The following is a 26,388-nucleotide window of genomic DNA, read 5'->3' as shown; positions in this document are numbered from 1 at the left end:
TCCCACCTGGTCATTATTGAATCCAGGTGTTTCAACCAGACCGGTTGCCACAGGTATAGAAAACCAAACACATAGTCATGTAGTCTCAAACATTTTTGATGATAAATGGGTCGTTTTGAAGAGCTCAGTGACTTCAAGTGTGGTACTGTGATGTTTGTCATCTTTGCACTACAAGAATATTTATGAAATTTCATCCCTGTTGGATATTCTATAGTCAACTGTCAGTGATAATTAGAGTGATTATTAGAAAGTGGAAGCGTTTGGGAACAACAGCAACTCAGCCATGAAGTGGAAGACCACATAAAATCACAGAATGGGCTAAAAAACTGCGAAAATAGGTAGTCCACAAAAGTAACCAATGCTGATTCCATATCTAAAGAGTTCTGAACTTTCACTGGCGTTAATGTAAGCACAAAGACTGTGGGGTGGGGACTTCATGAATGGGTTTCTTATGGCCGAGCAGCTGCATGCAAGCCTCACATCACCAAGTCCAATACCAAGAGCTGGATGCCAGGAAACATTACCTGTTCAAGGAGGAGGAGAGACAATGATATAAGGCTGTTTTTCAGGGTTTGGTTTAGGCCCCTTATCTTCAGTGAAGGCCAATCTTAATGCTTCGGCATACAAAAACATTTTGGGCATTGCTATGCTTCCAACTTTGTTTCAACAGTTTTGGGAAGGCCCTTTTCTGTTCCAGCAGACTGTACCCCTGTGCACAAAGCAAGGACTATAAAGACATGGTATAATGAGTTTGGTGTGGAAGGACTTGAGTGGCCCGCGAGGAGCCCTGACCTCACCTCACTGAGCACCTTCGGGATGAACTGGAATGGAAATTGCAAGCCAGATCTTCTCATCCAGCATCAGTGCCTGACTTCATAAATGCTCTACAGAATGAATGGACACAAATCCCCACAGAAATACTCCAGAATCTTGTGAAAACTGTCATCTTGGCTATTGGCTGAGTACTTCTGTCTATAGTGTATCTTCTAATGGGGAAGGATGGCTACACTAGTTACAGAGTAACAGCTAAATAAAGAGACTTCTACTGGCTGGAAAACACATCAAATTGCAGCAGACACTATCAATAAACCCTAAAGTAAGAAACTGAGGTGGATAACATGCTGTGAATGTCTTCTGTCTGGATCTCTCGGCCAAGAAAAGAAAGAAAATGTTGAATAAGTTAAGACGGCAACTGTAGAGTAGAATGACTAAGAATGTAGGAGGGGGAATGGGTTCAGAGTGTGCAGAGGGAGCAGTGTTAGCCTGAGTCTGGCACTGATGTGACATCCGTTCTCTGGTGTTGAGGGAGAAAAGTGAGAAGGATAAGTGAGGTGGACATGGCTTAGGAGTCTGAGAGTGTATGTGTGAGTGTTTGGCTGAAGAGAAAAGTCAGCAGTGATTGTTTACAGACTACAGGATGTGTTAAAGGGTGAGTATGATGAAATAAGAAAGGTGGAAAAAAACTCAAATAATAGGAGAAAATCAGACATTTTTGTGTTTGTTTACCAAAGAGGTGGCATTTGGCGTGAAGGAGACTTCGGCTCGTGTGCATATTTGTGTGTATTTGTGTAGTGTGTTTACCAGGAAGATGAAGTCAGGCCTCTTGTTGTTGAGGGAGATGGGCGAGCGGCTGAGCGAGGTTGATGTGTCGTCGGAGCTCTGCGACGACGGATGCCGGAACGTCTGACCGGTCAGCTTGGTGTCGTACAACTGCTCCTCAAAGTCTGCATGCACACAAAGAAAAAAAACACAGAATGAGCCTTTAAGTTAGCATCAAATTTGTGCAGCTTGCACGCACAATCACACATGCACACCAGAGATCCTATTTGCATGGCTGGGAGCACAGATCTGGTACGCCTGCTGCTTTGCATCAGCCTGCAGTTTCCCTCCTGTGACTCCTGCTGCAACTTCTGCACCGGAACCTTAAAGGACTCCGTAGATTTGGCCTTAGTCCTCTCATGACTTCCTTCTCTCCTAGCCTCCTTCAAATCCCGTCTTTGTTGTCATTCTTCCTCTTTTGTTTCTGGACTTTTCTCTCGATATCTGCCTGTTTCTTCCCTCTTTTCTGGCCGCTCAGACGACTCTCCCTCTGGCCATTGTAAACAGATTCCTAACCCTCAACCCCACCCCCTTCTTTCTTACACACATGCACACACAATCCCCCTCACAACCCCACAGCCAATCCCTTACCCCAAAACACACCACAGACCCACTCCCCAGTCTCCACTCATCCCTGGTTCAACAGCACTTTTGAGAGCCATCTTTTACTACTCCTACATACAGCGCCTTAAAAAAAAGTATATACCCCCTTGAATGTTTTACCCTTTCACTGATTTTATGAATCAACCATGGTCAATATAATTGGGCTTTTTTGACCAAAAAGTAAACGTGAAAACAGATTTGTCCAAAGTACTGTCAATTAAAAAGAAAAATGTAATGTAAACTAAGCGACTGCATAAATATTCACCCCCTCCAAGTCAGTATTTAGTAGATGCACCTTTGCAACCACAGCTCTGAGTCTGTACATAGGTCTCAAGGAGTTTTGCAGATCTGGACACTGGACTTTTCCTCCATTCTTTTTTGCAAACCTGCTCAAGCCCTGCCGGGTTGCACAGAGATGGGTATGAAGAGCCCCATATTTGCTGCATTCATTTTACCCTCTACCTTTGCAATCCTTCCAGGGCCGGCTGCTGAGAAGCATCCCCACAGCATGATGCTGCCACCACTGTGCTTCACAGTGGGGATGGTGTGTTTGTGATGATGTGAAGTGTTTGGCGTCTTGTCTGATGGCCAAAAAAGCATTGTTTTGGTCCCAACAGACCGAAGAGCTTTCTTCCCCTTGACCATGGAGTCTCCCATATGCCTTTTGGTGAACTCTGGTCCAGATTTAATAAGTGGCTTTCGCTTTGCCACTCTCCCTTAAAGCTCTGACTGGTGAAGAACCCATGCAACATTTGTTGTCTGCAGAGTCTCTCCCCATCTCAGCTGCTAAAGCTTGAAACTTTAGAGCAGTCATAGGTGTCTTGGTGGCCTCTCTCACTAGTCTCCTTCTTGCACTTGGTTCGTTAGGACAGCCTGATCTTGGCAGATGTGCCATATTCCTTCCATTTCATGATGATGGATGTAACTGAGCTCCAGGAGCTGTTCAGTGCCTTGGATTGTTTTGCATCCATCCCCTGACTTACACTTTTCAATAACCTTTTCTCTTTGGGGTGTTCTTTTGTCTTTGTGGTGTAATGGTAGCCAGGAATACTGACTAACCAGTGACTGGACTTTCCAGACACAATTACTTGAGACACATACACTGCACTCAGGAGATTCTCCTTTTCACTAATTATGAGACGACAAGGACCAATTGGCTGGACTCCTGTTGAATTGGGTCTGTATGGAGTGACTTATTTATTTAGGCTGAAATATTTTGGTTTGGTTGGCATTACTTCATAGAAATCTGTTTTTATTTTATCATCACAGCAGGTTTCTTTAAGTATTTTTTTTTTTTTTTGCCAGAAATGCCAAATTATATGAATATTTATTGTAAAAATAATTTCAGATATATGTAAAAAATTACAAAAACAAAAACACTTATCCAAATTAAATTGACTGTGACAAAGTTAGAAAATCAATAAACGAGTAAAACATTGAAGGGGCTGAATACTTTCACTAATTAGCATCATTTGTGAAGAACAAGGCAGCGGCTACAAGCGAGGTTTAGTTGCACTGAAAATAGATAGCATGGCTGTGGTCGGTGCAGCTCTGATGTACCTATAGCATAGCAGCAGTTTTATCAGAACTAAACCACATTTTCTTTTTGAACAGAGCAACGAACTTAAAAACGTCTTTGCTTTTCTCCGGACTTGCATGAGTTTTATCCAACAACAAGCTCCACTATTCATGATCTACAACAGCATCTTACTGTTGAGCTCAGGTTACTAACAGAGATGTGTATGCCTAGTACCTAATTTTTTTCCTCTTTTTCTTTAAAGTCTTGCCCTTCTCAAACACTCTGTATGGGAGTTTTCCAGGTGGATATGACATATATCCATGCAATGGGTTAATGACAGTCTAGCATGACAGGTTAAGTCTAGAGACCCAACTTCAACAACCCTTAAACATAAGAGAAGCTACAACAAATTGATGCACTTCATCACTATGTTGTAGTTTCTCTCATAACTATAGCAACCAGCTGTAAATGACAAAGATGACTGATCAGCACCAATAAAAAGACAGTTACAATAATCCAAAAATTAACTTTCATTTGGAGAATTTTAGGGTTCTGCCTTTCCTGACAGTCTCAACTGCTTAAAGCTAGTCTTGTTGGTGACAATCTGTAAATGTCAACTCATTGTTTAACACTACATTGGTGCCCACAACCATATCCCACTAGCTAGTTTGCTAATTAACTTGTTAACGAGCAGGATAGCTTAATGCTTAGGCTGCTTGGTTCCACAACTGTGATAACTATACATGGCGAACCCTTCATTACAACTTTACCCTGCCAGTGTTATCACTTCAGGTTCTAAAAAAACAATGGCTTCAGCTAGAAAGCCAAAAAACTTAATCTTCAAAATTCACTGTAGTGTCTCAGCCTCTCTGGTTGAACAAGTCCTTCTTGGCTCATTCCAGTGCCGACTGGACTTCCTGTAGTATGCATATGGTAATGCGCTCCACTGACTGGGTCATTACATCTGCTTTAACACTCCGAGCGCTGTGATAGCCTCCGCTGCAGCCTGGTAAAGACATTCAGAAATGTTTACAGAAAGTTTGGCAGGTGTCAGAGTTAAGCGAGCGAAAGGCGACGTGGGAGTGTTCGAGAGGCATGAATAGAAATTAATATACAGCAGCAGCACAAAATACAAAAAGATAATGATGTGTTTTTATACGAGGGCAGGCGGTCTGCTCGCCCACACAGTTTTGTGCTGCTTTTTAATGGCATTTGGGATCATCGCCATTGACGCAAGATCCCTCTGCTCGACTGAAGAAGTGCCAGCAGCAGGAAAACGTCTACCGGAGAGTGATTATGCCTATAAACTTCAGAGGAAACGCACATAAGACTGCCTGTGGCCAAACTTTAACAACCTTGATTATAGATGGAGTAGTAAAGCATGCATTAATTGTAAGTGCTGTTTTGAGGTATTATAGTCAAGTTTAAAGAGTTCTATGACACTAAGAATGAAAACGGTTGTTTTGCTGAGAATTTTAGCCAAGATAATGAAAAACTGGAGCAAAGAGGTTTCCACAAGGGCAGGATTACACAAATAAGGCTGGATCTGTTTTCTAAGCCAAGGTAAAACAATTAAAACAATTTATCTGCACATTTTGAGAGTTATTCTCTAGGTGGAAAATAGAAACTGAGTTAAAACAAGAAGATCAGGGGCAGGAAAGAAACAAGCTCACCTTATTTGGCTGCCAATTCCTTACACTTTATCATCTTTATTGGCATTTTTCCAATATTGAATTATTAAATAGTTTTGTGTTTTACTGGGAGCTTGCATGCAAATAAGATTAGAAGCCTGGCATCTTTAGCCCCAGGTTAGCTTTTCTGTGCAGACCCTGACCAGATTCATCAGATTGGAGCTAATGCTGCTGTGCAAACAAAATCTTTGCATTAATTCAAATGAGCATCATGGAGAATCAACAGTGTGTAGCACTGCTACAACATGACTCATGTTAGCTCGCACTGTACCTGCAATGCATACACAGTGTATTCAGACCTTTCACTTTTGTCGTGATGCTGCACCTCTCTATAGAAGGCTTCACAGCTGACAATGCACATCAGAGCAGAAAGGATTGTTGTAAGGCACAGATCTGGGGGAGGGAGAAAAGCCGTAGTAAGAGAGGGCCTGATGGTCACTAAGACTGACCTCCAGAGTTGGGACAAAGTTCCAGAAAAACAACCATCACTGCAGCCCTTCACTGATCAGAGTGGCTAGACTGAAGCCTCTACTCGGTGCGAGAATCATCTAATTAGATTATCAGCACAAAGATCAAAAGCAGGAATCTGTGATGTGTGGGGTGTATTAGTGCCAACGGCATGGGTCACTTGCACATCTGTGAAGGCAACATTAATACTGAGAGATGTGGAGCAACATACTTCCACCCAGATAGTCCCTGCTTATCTCAGCGAGACAATGCCAAGCCACAACAACTTACAGCAGCATGGCTTCACAATAAAAATGTGTGGGACTAGATTGCATGCAGTCCAGACCTGTCTCCCATTAAAAATGTATGTTTCACAATGAAGAGTAGAATGGCTCTTAGCTTGAGTCACTTTTTGTCATTTTCTTAAATGCTTTAGTCCAGATTGAGTCAATAAAAACTCAAAGAAGAAGCCAAAGGTAAACATAATCCAGAGACACATCCATCTTCCCTGAGCCAAAGCTAAAATGGACTGAGGCAAAATGGACAACTGTTCTGTGGTCTCATTAAAAAATATTTGAAATTCATTTAGGAAACCATGGATGCCATGTCCTATGGACTTAGGGGAGAGGGACTGCCCATATTGTGACGTTTGAACCGCATACAGATACAGCCTGACCTTTCTGTCCGTACTCTGCGTTCATTTTGTTCAATTTTTTCTCTCAAAATTTACGTATCAAACGTTGCAATACCACCAACAATTGTGGGGCAGCATTGAGCAATGCAGGCAACAGTTCAACCTAGAGTAGCAAAAACAACAAAGAAGAAACATTTAAATAATTTGCATAGAGTTTTCTAAGATAATATAAATAAAAAATTTGTGAGGTTCATTCTTTCTTTACTGGGAGTCACGAGACACTTCGAGGGGGTCGCCAGACACCTTAAAAAAACTCTGAATACTTTTGAAATGATTTTCTGCCACCCAGTTTTGTTACAAGTGTTTGCCACTTTTCATCAATTTCAGCACAATTTGGATCAATTCTTGTATCTTTTTTTACCCACTTTTGCTACTTAACACCAATCTTGCCAAATATGAACCCATTTTCATCACTTTTTCCCCAACAATTTTTGCCAATTTTAACACATTTTACCACTCTAAACCCATTTTTTTTGTCAATTTTAAACATTTTCTAACCAATTTTTAAAACCCTTTTTTAAGAAAAGGGATTTACATTTTTTAAGATGGCTATATACTACAGCACAAAAAAGATATTTGCTACTTTGATGAGAGTGGTTATTCTTCAGGTTAAATATAAAATATGGATATCACAGTTTAACTTTACAATGAACTATGATTTTGCCGACTCCATGGGCCCCCAGTTTGGCTCGCCCCCAGAAAGCTCTCCCCTTTATCCCCCTTTATGTGCAGCCTTGTCTCCACATGACTATTCTTGAATGTGCATGGCTGTGTTCAACCACCTTCAGGTACAGTGGGGGTCCCCGGTCTCTGGCACCTTTATTTTTGGGGTCTTGGGCTAAAAAGGTTGAGAACCACTGCTCTACAGGACGAATAGAGCAGCATCAAAATAGCTTGATGAGAGACGTCAACCTCTAGTGGATTTGTTTTTACAACAAAATAGACACGTCAGCATGAGGGCAATGACGGTTGTAAAGCTGAAAACTCATGGATATGTTTTTATGTGTAGGTAGAGGTTGAAAAGCACTATCAATGCTGAAAGGTAGATAGAGGTTTTAGAGCAACATATGCTCCCATCCAGACAATGTTTCTTTCATGGAAGGCCTTGCTTATTTCAGCAAGACATTTCTAAACCACATGCAGCATCCATCACAACATCATGGCTTCACAGAAGAATAGCCCAGGGGTGAACGGGCCCAAATGCAGTCCACTAAAAGAAAACATTTGAGCAGCTAGAATCCGACATCAGACCAGGATGGGACAACATTCCTCTCCCAAAACTCCAGCAACTAGTCTCCTCACTTCCCAGATGTTTACAGACTGCTGTTAAAAGAAGAGGGATGCTAGAATAATAGAATATGGGCTTATGAGATTTGAACAATCACTGTGTTCTGTTTCTATTTACATTTACACAGTGTCCCACCTTTTTTGGAATCATGGCTGTATTAAACTTTTCTCCATGAACAAGAAATTGTCTGCTGAGTGTTTTGGACAACTCCTCCTGCAGATATTAGACCTTTCTCGTCTATAAGGGAGCACATTTGTGGCGTTTTATATTCATAGCTCTATTACACCCTGGGTACTCTGGGTAGAGTTCTGTCCATTTTGCAGCATTAAAAATAATAGATTAGAAAGTGCCTGACTGCTGCATGCAGAAACAGCTGGTTCAGCCTGTTAGTAAAATATAAGGAGAAGTGAAGAGTCAGCAAGAGTCCGAGGAGAGGCGAAGCACAATGAAGTATGAGAAAGAGGAGGAAAGGAAGTGAGGTAGAGACAGAAGAAGAGGAGATGGTCGGAGTTTGGGACCAAGATGCAATGGCAATTCATGACAGAGCAGGTGGAGAAGAGAGGATTAATCAAAGAAGTTTAGAGGGAAGGGAATTAAGAGGAAGCATGAAATATGGGAGGAACTGAAACAAAAGAAAAAGTGACATGAAAGACCCTGAAGAAGGTCAAAAGAGGATAAACTGCAGAGAGGAAGAACTGAGGAGAGAAAGTGCAGATTAATAAGAGATGAAAAAACAAGAAGGATGTTCCCGGTCTGAGGACGCAGAGATGATTAGGAAGTTAAGAAAAAAGAGACACAACTGCAGAAGATGTAGGCGGAGAAGGAGAAGAACTATGGAGCTACAGGAAGGACGGACAAGGAAGAACTGTTCAGATGGGACCAAAAAGAAGAGAAAGTGGGTGTAGAAAAGGAGAAGAGGAGGAGGAATCAAAGAAAATAACACCAGCATGCTGGCAGAGTCACTTCTGAGTTGGACGTTTATATCAAAAAAGTGTTAAGGTGTTCTTGATTCTTACAGTTTTGTCTGTTTACCTTCATTAATGTTCAACAAAAGACCCAAAGATCAGAAACATGAAGAAGGAGACGCTCGTGTTGCCATGTGGCTGCTGAATATCCAACAGCGAAGCCGTCTTTTAAGCTCCTTCTATATTTAAAAAAGTAGTTCAACATTTTGGGGAATCTTATTAATTTCCCTGCCAACTGAGACGAGAAGACTAATACCAGCCTCATGTCTGTGTGTTCAGTAACAGAGTTAGAGCCAGCAGGGGAATTAGTTTAGACTGGAACGAGAGGGAAACGGGGAAAATACGCCCACCAGCACCCCTGCAGCTCCCTAATTAACACATAGCATGCTGGTTGTTTTATCAAGGCCTTAAAAATGTGAATTTGTGCTGGTACAGGAGAGTACAAGATGTAATTAATTAATTAATGCAGATTTAGAGTATGTTTTCCAAAATGTGCTATTCTGTTTCAGGGATTCACAAAAAGAGATCAGTTTATAGTAGGATGTGCGCCAGCCAGGCTATCCGTGATTTTTTTTAATTTACCATTATCATTACTATTGCACTAACAATGCGGTACACCAAAGCCATTAAAAAGATGATCCATATTTGGAGGAGCAAAAATCATACCCAATAAAAGAAGTCCATTTTGTTTTTTTCCTGTGACAATATTTCTGAATTAGAGTTTGCATTCTGCCTATATACAGATGCTGAGAGTTATGAAGAACAGACACTGATAGTTCTGAAGTACAGACACTGATAGTTGTGAAATACAGACGCTGATAGTTGTGAAGAAGAGACTCTAAAAGATGTGAAGTACAGACGCTAAAAGATGTGAAATACAGAAGCTGATATTTGTGAAGAACAGACACTGATAGTTGTGAAGAACAGACACTGATAGATGTGAAGTACAGACACCAAAGCCACAAGCATCGGCAGCGGGGTCATTAAAGTTTTGTATGAAGCAGCAGTGACCTCTGTGGTCTGATCAGGTGTCTGTCCATCAGTGTATGTGTCAGTATGTCAGAAATCCAGTTAACAACAGCACAAGTTTGACAATGACTAGCCTAAGTGTTAATGCTGCACACCGCTGACATCAAACTGAAAAATCAGCAGGATTCTCTCTGACAGATTTTCAACTACTTTCACTCTTTAAGGAGTTTTCAAAAGGTGCATTTTTTAGGGACCTAAAACACTGTTTGTATGTTTATGAAAACGTCAGGTAAAATCGTCAATTTTTTTAAAAAGCTGCTGATGTGGTGTCGTTCTAAGAAGCCATTCAATGAAAATAAGTGCACTGCAATGCAAAATGATGCAATGCCTGTAAAAAAGAAAGACAAATTCATTACATTCAGAAACATGACAAAAAATTGGGTTAATATTTGCAAATTTTCTTGGAGTTAAATGACAGAGAAGCTCACAGTGCATGCACCAGTGTGGTTGTGATCTTCAAAGATAAAATAATGAGGCAGGACTAACAAAAGCTCCCCTGACACATTTTGGCTCCTTTCAGTTTCAAAGTACAGGTTAATTTTCTAACGATGCCAAACTCTTCCTGAGGAAAAACTTACTTTACTCACATTAAAGATCAGGAAACTTCCTCCACCAGTGCCTGGATTTTTACTCAGCTGCTTGCAGAATAATCCTCATAAAGCAAATTAAAAGCACTCCAGCTGACGTAAAAAGTTTGGAAACCCCACACAGGCTGCAGATGTGCTCAGTGAGTCCTTTAAGCAGCGCACTAAAGCAGAAGGAAGAGGGAAGGTAAACAGTTGTAGATCCACGCTTCAGATAACAGCCGGCTCTGCTGCTGAGTGCAGCTCTGATACATGACTGCAGGCTGGGAAAACCGGGGAGGAGGGGGGAGGCTATTGGTGTGCGGGGTGTAAAGGTATGCCGGTCACTCCCACTAATGGGCACACACTCGCATATGAACACACACAGAGTGGTTGAGCACGACTCACCCCACCCCCTTCCTCTGTCCAGACAAGCTAGCCGAGCACTCATGCATCACTAACCTGTTTATTGTGAGTGTTTGTGCGTAGGTGTGCATGTCCGTCACTCAGTTAGGTGTTTGTGTGCATGAGCTGGGAGTGCAAATCCATAAGTAGAGCTAAAAATCTGTTCAAATGTGCAAAAAAAAGTCTAAATTTCCCCCAAAGTCTCATCAGTAATGTGCATCTCTGTGTTTGTGTTTGTACAGTGCACCCATTCAGAGATAAACTCGCCCGTCCTTGACAATATGCGCCCCAGTCGTGTCAAATTTGGGTCACCCTTTCTCCCTTCCATGAAGACGACAGAGGGGGGAGACGGAAGTTAACAATACCCCTCTTTCAGCGCTCACACAGCGCTTGTTTGTCTGTGTACATTACGTGAACGCCGCCTCGGATGCATAAATGTGCGTGTTCGAGTGCACCCACATGTCTTTGTCCTTGTGATTTCACATGCACAATTGATCAATCCATTACTGGGAAAAGGAGGTTGGTGTTTGTAAGAATGTGGTTGTGACCTAGAAGGACAGAGTTGGCGGTTAGCGGCCTAGTTTATGTTGGTCATTAGAAACCGCAAGGAGGGATCTGATCCAATTATGAGGCTTTGCAGAGACAGTTTGGTTAGATTTCTTATTAGTCATTTTTGCAGATGACAACATGATGTTTTTATAAAAAGACATAATTTTTCACTCAGATCTTTCAAGGTTAAGAAGCTGCAGATATCTTTTTGTTTGCATCTTCGTGTCATTCCCTGAGGATGCAATAGTTTGTTTTTCCTTCTGTTTCATCACATCATGTTTAATACTGTCAGCACGATCCTGTTTGTTTGGCTTTTGTCCTTGAAAACACATCATATCGAAGTTCTACTGTCTTTAATCTCCATTGTTATTTCAACCTCCAATCCATTAAAGCAACATTACATAGGAATTTGGTTTGGTGTGTTTGGCGCCCACCAAAGGTCTCTGAGTGCAACTGCACCATCCTGAAACACCTCCACCTCATAGATAACATGCATTTGTATACAACCAGAGAGAGGTAAAGCTGGGATTGTGAGAAGCCCCAGAGGTATGATGACCAACGGTGCAGTGAAATTCCCTAATTTTGCACAAAAATTTCATGTTTCAATCTTATAAACCAGCCCAAAGACCAAGACAGGGGAGACAAATTTCTGTGTATGACCATAGACTGTAGAAAGAATTGGACAAACCCTGTGTGACAGCTGTCTGCTTACAATAGTTGGACACAAACTGCTTTTGAAGCCAATCCATGGCGGCTTCCATATTGAAATCGCTGTCTCAACAGAAATTTGGATCAACCTTACAGCCCGGCCCCCGAGCTTGACTTCCTACCAGCTAGCTAGCTAGCATTCTGGTTGACAGAAACGTAGCTTCTGCCTGTCAAGCTATCTGTCAATCAATTGAGACGCGCCAATCAGTGGGCAGTGAGCTTTTTCCTCAAATAATCAAAACAACTGTGGTACAAAAAGAATCACCCCCAGCACTCTGAGACCACATGAAGACAGTAGCTAACGAGCACCAGCTCACTTCTTGTGAAATGAACAGCTTTTTAACCAATGTTCAGACAGGACTTCCGGGGTTCCTGCAGCCAGCCTCAAGTGGACACTCGCCGTATTGCAATTTTTTGCACTTCTGCATTGGCTTCATTTTTCAGGACAGGAGGTTTCCGTTTGTGTATGACAGATTTATTTACCAGCATAGACATGACTTTGGTGTTTTTACTTTCTGGAACATGTAAAGCTACTAAACACGGGACAACATGGAACAATCTTACTTGGGATGCCATGGATCATGTTACTTGTAGGTAATCACCATTATTATCAGTGGTGTAATGCAAGGCATGCACATGTAGACAGAATACACCCATGTCTTTATAGTAGAGCTGTTCCGATATTGATACCAGTATTGGAAATGTGCCCTATACTGCTTCAAATGCAGGTATTGGTATCAGCAAATACACGACTTTATGCACTGATCCGATACCGTTTTAACCTTGCAAAGCAGATGGATACGCCTGTTTCTGTACATCCGTTTCTCACTGGTCGATGGGCAGTACTTTCAGGCGTGGCAGAGTCGTGACATAAGCGAACAGTGACAAGAGACCGGTGCAGCTATGGCAGAAGAGATTAGTGTGGATGCTGCTAAAGCGCCAGTTTTATCAAAACTTGATGACATTTCTTCGTTAAAAGAAGAACAAAGAACAGCAGTGAGTTGTTTTCTTTTCAAAATGACAAAAGTCTTATACTGACATATCTACAGTTGCCATGGTTCGGTAGGGGCGCAGGCGCTCAGCTCGGTAGCGGCTACGTCACGTGTTTTGTTGCTCTGATTGGCCCGTAAAGATGTGACAGACAGAATGTTCATCACCCTCTGAGTTTTTTTCAAAGGCTTTGCCCTTTCCCAAACGCTGTCTATGAGTAGTTTTCCAGGTTAATACCATTTGATTTAGCTTTATATTTTGCTTCCACAGTTAGCCATGCTAACTGTTAGCCCTATAAACCGGAAATCAATTCTTCTTGACGGCCAGAAAGCATGTCATGCACGGGCTCCCGTTTTAGAGCAGTGAAGAAGAACCAAAGGAATCACTGCAGCAGCAAAGAACAGTGGCTGCGTGACAGTTTCTCTCTGAGTGTGATCGTTAAAATGCCTTCCAGACCAGCTAGCTGTTGTATTTTCCAATTGACGCTATTGATGCCTTTGAATCCCTTGCATTTTCAGCGAGCCTGGATCTCGTGTGACTTTTGAGGACTTTAATTATAAGATCCACACCAGTAAACGCAACATTCAACATCAATTTTATCCACTTTAATTAAATTACGATCGTTTATTACCACAACTCAAATGTTAACGTGAATGCAAACCGCCATATTGTGTACTCTTTGTGAGGGTCTGTCAGCCAGTTGCCTGCTGTTCTATAATCACAAAACAATAAGAATCATATGTTGTGTTTGGATAAATCAGCTGCTCTAGCGTTTAGTTAGTCTACTTAGCTCTGTAGTGTCCTGAGGCATCCTACAGGTGGCAGTGTAAACTTACTAAGTAGCACAAAGTCATCCTTCATCAGTCAACAACATGCTTTTACTTCATCATTCAAAAGAGCAAAACAAAAATCTCCAAAGGAACAATCCAACAAGTATCCAACAGTAAGGACAACTGGATTATAAATGTAATGATTTATCCATTACATGTGTTAATTTATACCAGTGTTACTCAACCATGCTCAACCAAAGAGCCAAATTGTTGAAAATACCTTTGCAAGAGCTACAATCTAGGTGGTGAAAAGTGGCAAAAACAGCTTGAAGTAGCAATAACAATATGTTAAAAGTGGCAAAAATGGTTCAAACATGGCTAAAAGTGAAAGAAAAGTGATGAAAATGGGCATAAAGCAGTTAGAGTGGCTAAATAGGGCAAACAAGTAGTATTTAATGGCAAAACGATGCTTAAATGGGCAAAAAAATTTGAAAAATGGTGAAAAGGGGCAAAAATGGGATAAAATAAGTAAAAATGGGAAAAAGTGGCAATAATGGGCCAAAAATACATAAAAAAGTGGTATTTCATGGCAAAGGTAGCTTAATTGTGTGAAAAATAGTGGCAAAAAATGGTGGAAGGGGCAAAAATGGGATAAATGTGGCAAAAAAGGGCAAAAAAAATAGGAAAAAAGGGGTACATAATGGCAAATTGCAGCTTAAATGGGCGAAAAGTGTCAAAAAAAGGTGAAAAAGGAAAAAAATGGGAAAAGTGTCAAAAAGAAGTGTCAAAAATGGGCAAAAAATAGGAAAAAAGAGGTATTTCATGGCAAAGGTAGCTCACTCGGGTGAAAGTGGCAAAAAATGATGAAAAGAGGCAAAAATGGGATAAATGTGGCAAAAATGGGAAAAACTGTCAAAGAGAAGTAGCAAAACTGGGAAATAATAGGAAAAAAGGTGCAATTAATGGCAAAATGCAGCTTAAATGGGCAAAAAGTGTCGAAAAATGGCAAAAAGGGGAAAAAATTGTGGAAAAGTGACAAAAAGAAGTGTCAAAAATTGGCAAAAAAGTTGGAAACAAGGGGTATTTAATGGCAAAGGTAGCCGAATTGGGAAAGTGGCAAAAAAAGTGATGAAAATGGGTAAAAATGGGATAAATGGGACAGTTAAGTTTGGCAATTAAAGCCTTCTGTATAAGTGTGGGAAACAAACTGATTAATGTGATTAATTTCTGAGGTCAAAGTTTCCCTTTTTTATTCCCTTTTTAAGGTTTTCTGGGGAAATAATATTTCAAATTAAGAGCTACAACTCATCACAAAAGAGCCACATATGGCTCCAGAGCCACAGGTTGAGTATCACTGATTTATATGATAAAAAAAATCATTGTTACCAGACTGAATAAACTAAGTCTATTCAACAGGTTCAATAGTGCAAATAGTCTAAACAATAAGGCATATTACTGAAGCCTCATACAATGTGAAAATGTTCAATAAAAATTGTCCTGATCAATAAATCCAGCATGATTCACCTCATGAACTTCAATGTAATTTCTATTAAACCTAAAGGGAAGTGATCCTGAAGACTTTTTACACTTGACAAAACAATCTGAGGAAATGTCACTGCTCAACTTCACCGTGTGCTTTCCTCAAGGTCGGCCTGACCAAACTTGTCAGGTCTTACCTTCATATCGAGCTCTATGTTTTCAAACCTCTAAACAGATTCAAAGAGGTGACTTTTTCATCATGACTGCTCTCCTTCTACCTGCAGGCTGCTGCCACCTCATCTCTGAGCTCGCTGTTTGATCATTTGTGAGCTTCATTGACGATTTTGGCAGCTTGGCTTGAATGCAAATGTCCCAGGATCATCATATTTGAGAGTGCCACACTCTGACTTGTATTTGAAAAACTTCTCAAAAGACCCTACAGCAAAAGAAAGAAGACAGACTAGTTTGTCTCGCCTGATTCTGTGGGATGTCGCTCAAAATAAGAACTACAGAAGAAGAGATGAGAAAAGGGAACGAGAGTGATAGTTCAGCTGAACTGTCTTGCTTCCAGGAGAGGGAAAAGGCAATATTTTGAGGTTCAAACCAAACAGACTAGCATATTATAAAGGTCACTTGGTTATAACAGTTCAAACAATGTATAAATCCTCTTAAAAAGGCTCCCCTCACTGTCAAAGGCACTGCTGCAGGCTGGATCAGAACGACAACAAGGACTCGTTTCAGCTCTCTGTTCATGAGCCAATTTGGGCCAGAAATGCTAAAATGCCGTCCCGAATTAAATGCTGTGTTTACACATTTGCATTTGCATTAAAGTAATAGTGAAAGGCATTCAAATTGACACGTATAATGTCGAGAAGCAGACAGACTGGGTCTTAGGATTTCTTGTACATGAATACATTAAGATATGGGTAGAATGTGCACCAATGGGAACAGGTTATTGAACAGCCAGCAGAAGCTGAGCTGACCACCCATGTGTCAGGTTGCCACAAAGAACTGCTGTTGGCGTTAAGGTTAGTCAAACATTGCTAGATCCACCAACAGTCAAATTTCCAACATCACAGGTGTTGAAAACCAAAGAGATAAACAAGCACGCTGTAATGGAAATGAACGGTCTGGAAGAGGGGGGTGCTTGCCTAAACCTAACCCTAGAACCCCCAACCCTACCCTAGTCCTAACCTTAGCTCTGAACATATTATTCCAGTCAGTAAATGGCAAATTCAAAGTTATTTTCAGTTCAAAAGAGCATTTTACTTGACACACAGTAATGTGCAGAAGCTTCAGGCATGTTTGGGCTGAAATTTGAGGCTGAAGTAAGGCATGTAATGGCGAGTACACCCACCTGAGGACCCCATCAGGCAGGAAGGAGGATTGACACAACCCAGGTCATGCTCTGGATGTCTTTGTACATTACCAAGGGCGATTGATTTGAATTTGAATTTTTGAATTTTAGTTTTAGTTATTTAGTTAGTTTTAGTTAACTATAACAACCTTGCTAAAGATAAATCATTTTTTTATGAACACAGGCTTGAAATCCCAGTCTATAATGCTCTTTTAAACTGTAATGAACCTCCCACGACTAGAGGCTGCTGTAGCTTCAGCTAATGGCCGCTGCTTTCCTGTCTGGCACTTCACAGATGTAAATATGAGAAGCGCAGCGGTTGCTTAGCAGTTAGCATGTAGTAGGAACAGTGGGGTATGACAGTTTTTTAGTAGTAAATGGAAATAAAGTGGTATGTAGGCTGTCCAGGCATGGACTTATGCATAACTTCCACCAGAGGCCACATGTCAAAGCACGATATTAATCTGCAAAGAGGAACGAAGGCTGGCGGAGCTAGCTTGTGATGTTAGCCACACTGTAGAGAGTATATCAGGCTAACATCACACCCGCTGACACAATGACCCTGTGTGAACTTGACTGTTTTCTAGGGATTTTCTCCTCTTTAGACTAGCCGGCTAAACGAAATTTAAATAAGCTTTTAGCCACATCAGGAAATAGACACTAAGGACCATCCCTAGTCCTGTTTTGTTGTGGGACCTACTAGTAGAAATCCAGGTGAACAGACTTGTTTTCCTGTTTGACAACCCCAGTGATGTCCTGGCTCTTCTGCCCATCGCTGGTCTGCATGGTTGAGTTGTGGGAGCCAATTCATAACCTTCACATGATGTCAAACCTATGGACCGGCCCCCTTGTTGGCAAGAACTGCTTAGTCTTGGCCCCCTCCTGTGTTCTGCCCTCATCTTGTTAACAGAAAGAAAGTTGTTGGTAAATTGGTTGCAGAACAGATGGGGAAACAAGCATGGCTTAAAGTTCAAAATATACAGAAATTATGAATCTAATGCCAGAAAAAACATTGCAAAACAGTAGAACAGAGGCAAGAAAAGACTGATAACGTCATGGAATGCTCAAGATACCTGGAACACTTGGGTGCAGACGGCTTAGAGCAGTGGTTTTCACACTTTTGTCGCCCAAGGCACACCTAAGGTTCAGCCAAAATTTCAAGGCACGCCATGTTCATATCAATACAAAATAGACTAATATAACAGTCAAGGTGACCCATAAGAGGGGATAAAGGAGAGGAGTTTCTAGGGCCCAGCAAACTGGGTGTGGCAAAAGCGGGCAAAAGGTGGCTGAAAGGTGGCAGAAATTGGTTTAAAATGATGAAAAAACATGGCAAAATTGGGCAAAAAGTGGCAAGATATAGTCAAAATGGGTAACAACTGGCATAAGGGGCCAAAAAAATGAGCTAAAAGTGGCAAAAACATGTTGAAAGTGTCAAAAAGGTGGCAAAAATGGGTTATAAGTGGCCAAAAAACAGTTTAATTTTGTCAAAAAAGTGGTTAAAAAAGGGTTGAAAGTGATTAAAAATGGGCAAGACTGGGCAAAAAGAGGCCAGACAAAGGCAAAGTGAGTGAAAATTGGCAAGACGGTGGCAAAAATGGGTTATAAGTGTCAAAAATTTTGCAAAATAGGTTACAAATGGCAAAAGTAAGCAAAAAAACGGCCAAAAAGTAGCAAAAATCGGCTCAATGTGGCAAAAAGTTGCAAAAAAGTTGCAAAAATGGGTCAAAATTATGAAGTTGCAAAATTGCAAAAAAAAAAAAAAAAAGCAGCAAAAATGGTTTAAGTTTTCAAAATAAGTGGCAAAATGGGTAGAAAAATTGGTTAACTTGGTAAAAAGTAGCATGAATTAATAATTTCAACACCAATTTCAACTCAATAATAGCTTGCCAAATGAGGTCACTGTTAGCCCGGACGCTAGCACCAGTTCTACTGATCCAACACGTACACTGATGTCATCAATAAATCACAACGGGAGAGGGCCCATTCTCTGGGGTTTTTCCAGGGGCCCAGCCAGATCCCCAAGGCACACCTTGATTTGTCTCAAGGCATACAAGTGTGCCTCGCCATGCCATTTCAGAACCACTGATCTAGAGGTTAGCCCCACTTATAGAAGCTGGTCTTCCAAGTAGGCAGCAAAGGTTTAAATCCAAAGTTTGGCTCCTTTCATGAAAATATCTACTGTCCTGACTGATCCAATAAAAAGGCAAAAAGCCCCCCATAAAAATCACCTGGAGCATTCCACTGGTCAGAGGGTTAATTGGTATCAGGTTATATTACTATGATGGGGTAACAACGCATTTTAGAAGGGCATTTATAGTCAACCATGGCGTGAAGGAGTCCAACAGTTTATGAATAAAACTCATCATTGTGCAATTTGCAAAGAATTCAGAGATTTTTACTATGTACAGTCCAAAATATCAAAATATTTAGAGAACCTGGAGAAACCTCTGCACTTAAGGGGCAAGGCCACAATCCAGCACTGAATGCCAAAGACTGTTCATCCCTCAGGAGGAAGTGTTTAAAAAACCAGCATCATCCCGTGATAGAACCTGGGCTCAGGAACACTCTGGAAAACCATCGTCACACTGAACATCATTGCATTTAAAAATCACTAGCTTTGGGCCAAAACCTCTTATCTCCATTTTTTATTATTGTTATAAATCAGTGCTAGTGGCCACCCTCTACATCTGTCAGTGGGTTTTAACCAATTTTAAAAGCAACAAAAGTGTCAAAAGATGCTGACTATGACGATTCAGTGTTACATTAACAGAAAAATACAGCTTTGTTTTCATTCCCTGAATAGTTGTGACTTTGGGGATACAAGGTTTTGGCCTCATGCCTGTGAAATGTAAGTAAAGACTGTACCATGCAAAAAGAAGAACATCTAGAAGTAGCACTGACTTTTGAAGCATATCTGAGATAGACAGACCTAGAGTAGAGATGTGTGCGGTGGCCTCGAGAAAGCACATTGTAAATTGCTTGAGGAAATAATGACCCTTACGTTCTCGAGACTAAGTAGGAAAAGGACCATCCAGATTGTAATCAACATACAGTTCAAAAGCAGGCATCTGTGATAAATTAGGGGTGTATTAGTGCCTATGGCATGGGTCACTTTCACATCTGTAAAGGCACCATTGACACTGAAGGGTGCATAGGCAGGGACGACCCTGCTTATTTAATTGAGGCAATGCCAAGCCACATTCTATATCAGTTACAACTGCAGGGCTTCACAATAAAAGAGTGAGGTTCTACATTGGATTGCATGCAGTCCCAACCTATCTACATGGTGCAATATCAAATGTACAACTTAAGATGTACGTCAAGCAAGAAAGGGAAAGGATTACACTTTCAACAACAATGTCAACAATTAGTGTCATCAGTCCTCAGATGCTTAAAAAGTGTTGTAAGGAGAAATGGTCATGAAATACAGTGAGAAACATGCTCCTGTCCCAACTTTTTTGGAATATGTTGAAGGCATCAAATTCAGAAAGTGTGTTTATTTAAAAAAAACTGCGTTGTTGACTTTGACTCTTGTCTTTGTGCTGTATTCAATTGAATATTGGTTGAAAAATATTTGCAAATCACTGTATTTTGTCCCAACTTTATTGGAATTGAGTTAAAATTCATAGGTCTTAAAAGCCAGTTATCAAAGAGTTTATGCTGAAAGACTCCTGCTCATGAGTATTGTTCCTGAGGTATTAGCATTCTCCAAAAAAATCCACAGAGATAGTCCAATGTAGAAAACAGCTGGGATTCTTTTACTACCACACGTTAAAAGCCACAATGACATTTTAAAGTCACATTAGTCTAAAAAGAGGGAATTTTTTTTCAGACTGTTTGCACACAAAGGTCATCGACTCAGAGGTCCTGTGAGTTACTGCGACATTTTAAAGTTAAGTCTGTTATATCACATCAACCTTGCTATGTCCAGCGTAAGGAAGAGTCAGGGCATTGGCACTTTAAGCACAGACGAGAGAGTGGCTGCCCAAGATAAGATATGATGGGATGGAATGACCTTGCCGATGTACAGTGAGAGCAGAGAAGGAAATAAATAAGATGACAGAGTCAATCATAAAAAAGTTGGCGGTCCTTTAGCTAATGCACATGTTGGAGCCTTCATGTGGCCTCACACTAGTAAAAAAACAGCTAACTTTTCTTAGCTCCAGGCATTAAAGCCACTGTTAGCCTCCACAGAACCATAGAATCAGAAACATAGAATGCCATCACACTTAACTCTTCCCTTAATGTAAAATTTTGAAGATTTGAATATCCCACTGGAGAAATTTCTGTCTGCAAGGGACAAAGGCGAAAGGTCAATATTGGATCATTGTGATCTTTGGGCCTTCAGGAGGCCCTGCAGTAAAAGCAGGCATTAGTCTGTACTGTAAATGACTGCCTGGGCTCAGGAACACTCCCGCAAATGCAAGCTAAAGCTGCATCATGTTAAGAAGAAGCCATATATGAACACAATCCAAACACACCCCTATCCTCTTTGGGTCAAAGCTCATCTAAAACAGACTGAGGCAAAATGGAAAACTGTTCTGTGGTCACATGAATCAAAAGTTAATATTCTTGTTGGATACCATGGACGCTGTATCCTGCAGACTAAAGAGCAGAGGGGCTATCCAGCTTGTTATCCTTGCACAGTTCAAAGCCTGCATGTCTGATGGTATGGGGTTGCATTAGTCCCTAGGGCGTGGGCAGCTTACACATCTGGAAAGTCACTATAAATGCTGAAAAGTAGAAAGAGGTTTTAGAGCAGCCTATTCTCCCATCCGGACAACGTCTCTTTTAGGGAAGGCTGTGCATCGATCACAACAGCATGGCTTCACAATAGAAGAGTCCAGGTGCTGAACAATTCTGCCTGAAGTCCAGACTTTTCACCAATAGAAATAATTTGGAGCATCATAAAAGGAAAAACTGGCACAGTAGGACCACATTAATCTACATCAGACCAGAATGGGACAACATTCCTCTCCCAAAACTCCAGCAACTGGTCTCCTCACTTCCTAGACGTTTACAGACTGCTGTTAAAGGAAGAGGGGGTGCTACACAATGGTCAACATGGCCCTGTCCCAACTTTTTTGAGATGTGTTGCTGCCATCAAATTCAACATGAGATGGTAAAATGTCTCATTTTCAACTTTTGATATGTCATGTTCTAGTGTGAATAAAATATGGGATTATAACAGTTGACAATCAGATTTTGTTTACATTCACATTTTAAACAGCGTCCCAACTTTTTTGGAATTGGGTTTGAACTTGGAGTCCAGTGTTTGATAATGACATCTTCTTTTTAAAATTTTGATTTGAACATTATCGACATCTCATGTATGTCTTCTGTGTTTGCACACGGTGCTGCAGTTCCATGCCCTTATATGGGCGTAGAAGGGGCGATTACAAGCTTCAGGCTTATAAGGACGTGTTATTTTTTAATAAAGGAGAAACGGGGGAACAAATTAGCAGTTCAAGAAAGCAACTTTTCTCTTTGAAACTTTCATAAAAAATAAGAAAAATCTGAAGAAAATTTGATGAATGAGGCCCAGTGTAAGCCAAATATCATTATGTCAAATAAATGAGGGTCAGCAATTAGAGATCAAACCTCAATCTGCCAAAGTAAACCAATATTAAAGTGTCTTTACAGGGAGACAGGCCAACTTGAGCTGCCAGCTTTATATTCATTATGTAATTAGTTTGGTGAACTTCAATAAAGTGTGACAAAAGGCTCAATAAATGAGGAATTTAATCAGTTTAATTATAGTGGGAGATAAAACTCTCATAACGAACAAAAACACAAAAACAGCAGAATTATAAAGCAGATTTAAACTGCTGCATTTACTTTTTATGCAGTGTGTGCACTGTTACAGCAAGAAACAGTTTTAAAAATCTAACATAATGTGATGTCAATGATATAACCCCAGTTCTAGGGAGGTTTTCAGTGTTGAATTTTCGAGTTTTATGTAATAGATTGTCGTTAGACTAAAGAAGTACTGCATGTACCAACAGTGTTTCTGTAATAGCTGATAGGAGCTAAACTCCCAATATAAAGTTCACAGTTATTGTGAAGGAATATGAATGTTCATGCTGATTGATGGAGTGCAAAACAAAAATATACAACATGCAAATGTAGCTGCAGTAAATCCTACCAGATAACACAATAAATCTGTCTGCAGAGGAGGAAGAACCTTCATTATTATGCAGGCTGGAGCCAGCGAGGAGCATTAAGGAATCAGAGAGGAGCAAATCTTCCTTATTGTCAACATGTTTGTACACATCAATATACAGTATCTGCCTTCAGAGGAGAACAAAACTGAGTTAGAAATATTCAGACTGTCCTACCAAGGAGCGATGGATTAATAGTTTAACCTGTTTGATCACAATGTGTGGACGTCAGTGTTGTTTGAGCAGAAACATTCAAATATTGCTATCATTAAAATGCTAACTTTCAACAAATCTGTGCACCTGAATCAGAGACAGGTGCACAGATTTAATCTGATCAATGTAATTTTCTTATTTCAAACATTTTTTGAGCTTCAGCATTTATGCTGGGATGTGGATCTTAATGTAAAAGTTCTGCAGGCTATGACTTCAAGGGTAAAGACTTCAGAGACCAGGAGACAATGTTGTCTCTTTCCTCTGCTTTTTATCTGCAACAGACTCTAGTTAGCATGCACTATAATGAGATGTGCAATTCCTGCATGGTTGTGCCATGATTTTTCTTAGTTATTTAGAGCTGCAACAAGATCAAAAACACTTCTGGCACTCACTCTCACCCCACCTACCCCACAGCAGGTTATTTCTGGTTTTCTTTCATAACGTTGGTACATTTTGGAATAACCCAGTATAAAAATAGCAGACATTGCATCATAGTGTTGGGTGTAAATCAATATCAATACCGTCATCAGTGATATTTCTGCCTCAAAACCAAAAAAAGACATCCAAACCTACCTGTCCCTCTGTGAGAAAGTACTCCCCAAATCAGGAAATCCTTTAAATAGAACCTGTCTGACAGAAAGAAGTAGGCTAAGAGACCTCAAAAAGCAGCACATCATCAAGAACAGATGAGAAACAAAGTCTGTCATACATCACATCTGCTGGTCCGGAAAGGCTTACGAAACTATTTCCAATGCTTTGGGACTCAAGCCAACCATCATGAGAGCCATTATCCACAAATTGAGAAAACTTGGAACACCTTCCCAGGAGTAGCCGGCCTACTAAAATGACCAACAGTGCATTGACGACTCATCCAGGAGTTCACAGAAGAATATAGAACAACATCTAGACCTGCAGGCCTGAATTGACTAAGTTAAGATCAGTGTTCGTGATTCAACAATACCAGAGACTAGGCAAAAACAACCTCCAAAGAACACAAAGGCTTGTCTCACATTTGACAAAAAACTTCTTGATGATCCTAGAAGACTGTTGGGACAATATTCCATGGACTGATTCTTGTGCGCCCTGTTTCATCTAGCGTCAAACTAACATTTTATAAAAAGAGCATCATACCAACAGTCAAACATGGTGGTGGTAGTGTGATGGTCTTGGGCTGGACCACTTGCCATAATTGATGGAACCATGAATCCTACTCTGTACCAGAAGATCCCAAGAGGATCTTTCTGATGGGGCAGCCACTACCGTGGGGTGGAAAGTGACATACATTACCCAAGCCAGAACCAGAATGATGTACAGAATGATATGTTTTTGCTTGCTGTCAGAGCATTTACTGAGGGGGATACATTTTAACTTAACACACCACAAATTAAGGAAAACCCAACCCACCATAGAGGTCTGCAGTTAGATTGGATTAGATTGTTCCTGGAAGTCCTGAGGGAGAATGTCCCACTTGAGTTATGCAGCAGGACAATGATCCAGAACACACCAGCAAGTCCACCTTTGACTGGCTTAAAGAAACACAATAAAGATTTTGGAGCGGCCAAGTCAAAGCCTGGCCTGAAATCTGATTAAGATGCTGTGGCCTGATGCTGGAAAACCTTCTGATGTGGCTGTGGGCCAAAATTCCTCCACTAAGACTCATTGTCAGTTATCGGAAACGCTTGCTTGCAGTTGTTGCTGCCAAAGGTGGAACAACCACTTATTGGGTTTAGGGTGCAATGACTTTTTTACACAGGGCCAGGTAGGTTTGAATGGCTTTTTTCCCCTACATAAATGAAATCATCGTTTAGAAAAATAGAACGAATAGAGTTAGTTCAGGCAGCCACCCTCCACCCCAGCTCCTCTTTTATGCTGTATCTGGCTTAATCAATGCCATTTTTGCTGGAAGATTACATATTGCGATCATTACAAACACTTTCTCACAGTTTTTCCACAACCAGTTGTTAGGTTTAGGGGACAATTATTGTTTCACTTAGGGCCAGGTACATTATACTGCCAAAAATATTCACTCACCATCCAAATAATTGAAATCAGGTGTTCCAATAATTTTCATGGCCACAGGTGTATAAAATCAAGCACCTAGGCATGCAGATTGTTTCTACAAACATTTGTGAAAGAATGGGTCGCTCTCAGGAGCTCAGTGAATTCCAGTGTGGTACTGTGATAGTGGTATTATAATAAAGTGGAAGCCATTGGGAATGACAGCAACTCAGCCATGACGGAGCGGGGTCAGCAGATGCGCAGAGGTCACCAACTTTCTGCAGAGTCAATCGCCACAGACCTCCAAACTTCATGCGGCCTTCAGATTAGCTCGAGAACAGTGTGTAGAGAGCTTCATGGAATGGGTTTCCATGGCTGAGCAGCTGCATCCAAGCCATACATCACCAAGTGCAATGCAGAGCGTCGGATGCAGTAGCGTAAAGCACGCCGCCACTGGACTCTAGAGCAGTGGAGACGCGTTCTCTGGAGTGACGAATCATGCTTCTCCATCTGGCAATCTGATGGATGAGTCTGGGTTTGGCGGTTGCCAGGAGAACGGTACTTGTCTGACTGCATTGTGCCAAGTGTAAAGTTTGGTGGAGGGGGGATTATGGTGTGGGCTTGTTTTTCAGGAGCTGCGCTTGGCCCCTTAGTTCCAGTGAAAGGAACTCTGAATGCTTCAGCATACCAAGAGATTTTGGACAATCCCATGTTCCCAACTTTGTGGGAACAGTTTGGGGATGGCCCCTTCCTGTTCCAACATGACTGTGCACCAGTGCACAAAGCAAGGTCCATAAAGACATGGATGAGAGAGTTTGGTGTGGATCAACTTGACCTGATAGAACACTTTTGGGATGAATTAGAGTGGAGACTGAGAGCCAGGCCTGCTCGTCCGACATCAGTGTGTGATCTCACTAATACGCTTCTGGAAGAATGGTCAAAAATTCCCATAAACACACTCTTAAACCTTGTGGAAAGCCTTCCCAGAAGAATAGAAGCTGTTATAGCCGCAAAGGGTGGACTGACATCACATTAAACCCTATGGATTAAAAATGGGATGTCACTTAAGTCAGGTGAGTGAATACTTGTGGCAACATAGTGTAGGTTTAGCTGGCTTTTTTCCCTGAATAAATGAAAGTGCATTTAAAAACAGGACCTCTTATTTACTTGGGTTAATATTTGTCTGGTAAAAAAGTAAGAAATCAGGAAGAGGGGGTAGTTTTTCACAGCACTGCAAGTTAAATAAGTTAAAATCCTGGCCCGGTGGTTTTAATGGTGGAGACAGTAATCTTATAAGCCACTTGACTTTATGTCAATCCCTGAATATTTGGGATTTTTCCCAGGTTTGGCATTGGGC

General features: G+C 41.0%; 1 protein-coding gene across 2 annotated transcripts in view; it reads right to left on the bottom strand.

Moving 5' to 3' along the window:
* The window catches only part of nhsl2 (NHS-like 2), a 248,586-nt gene that overhangs the window by 41,645 nt on the left and 180,553 nt on the right, over positions 1–26,388 (bottom strand). For both annotated transcript variants that reach the window (XM_041779677.1, XM_041779678.1), the window contains exon 3: positions 1,582–1,724. In XM_041779677.1, the coding sequence (XP_041635611.1) occupies positions 1,582–1,724 (143 nt within the window). The remainder of the gene's footprint in view (positions 1–1,581; positions 1,725–26,388) is intronic.

Source organism: Cheilinus undulatus, linkage group 22 (assembly GCF_018320785.1).
Source record: "Cheilinus undulatus linkage group 22, ASM1832078v1, whole genome shotgun sequence".
NCBI lineage: Eukaryota > Metazoa > Chordata > Actinopteri > Labriformes > Labridae > Cheilinus > Cheilinus undulatus.
This window is presented reverse-complemented; position numbering and strand designations above follow the sequence as displayed.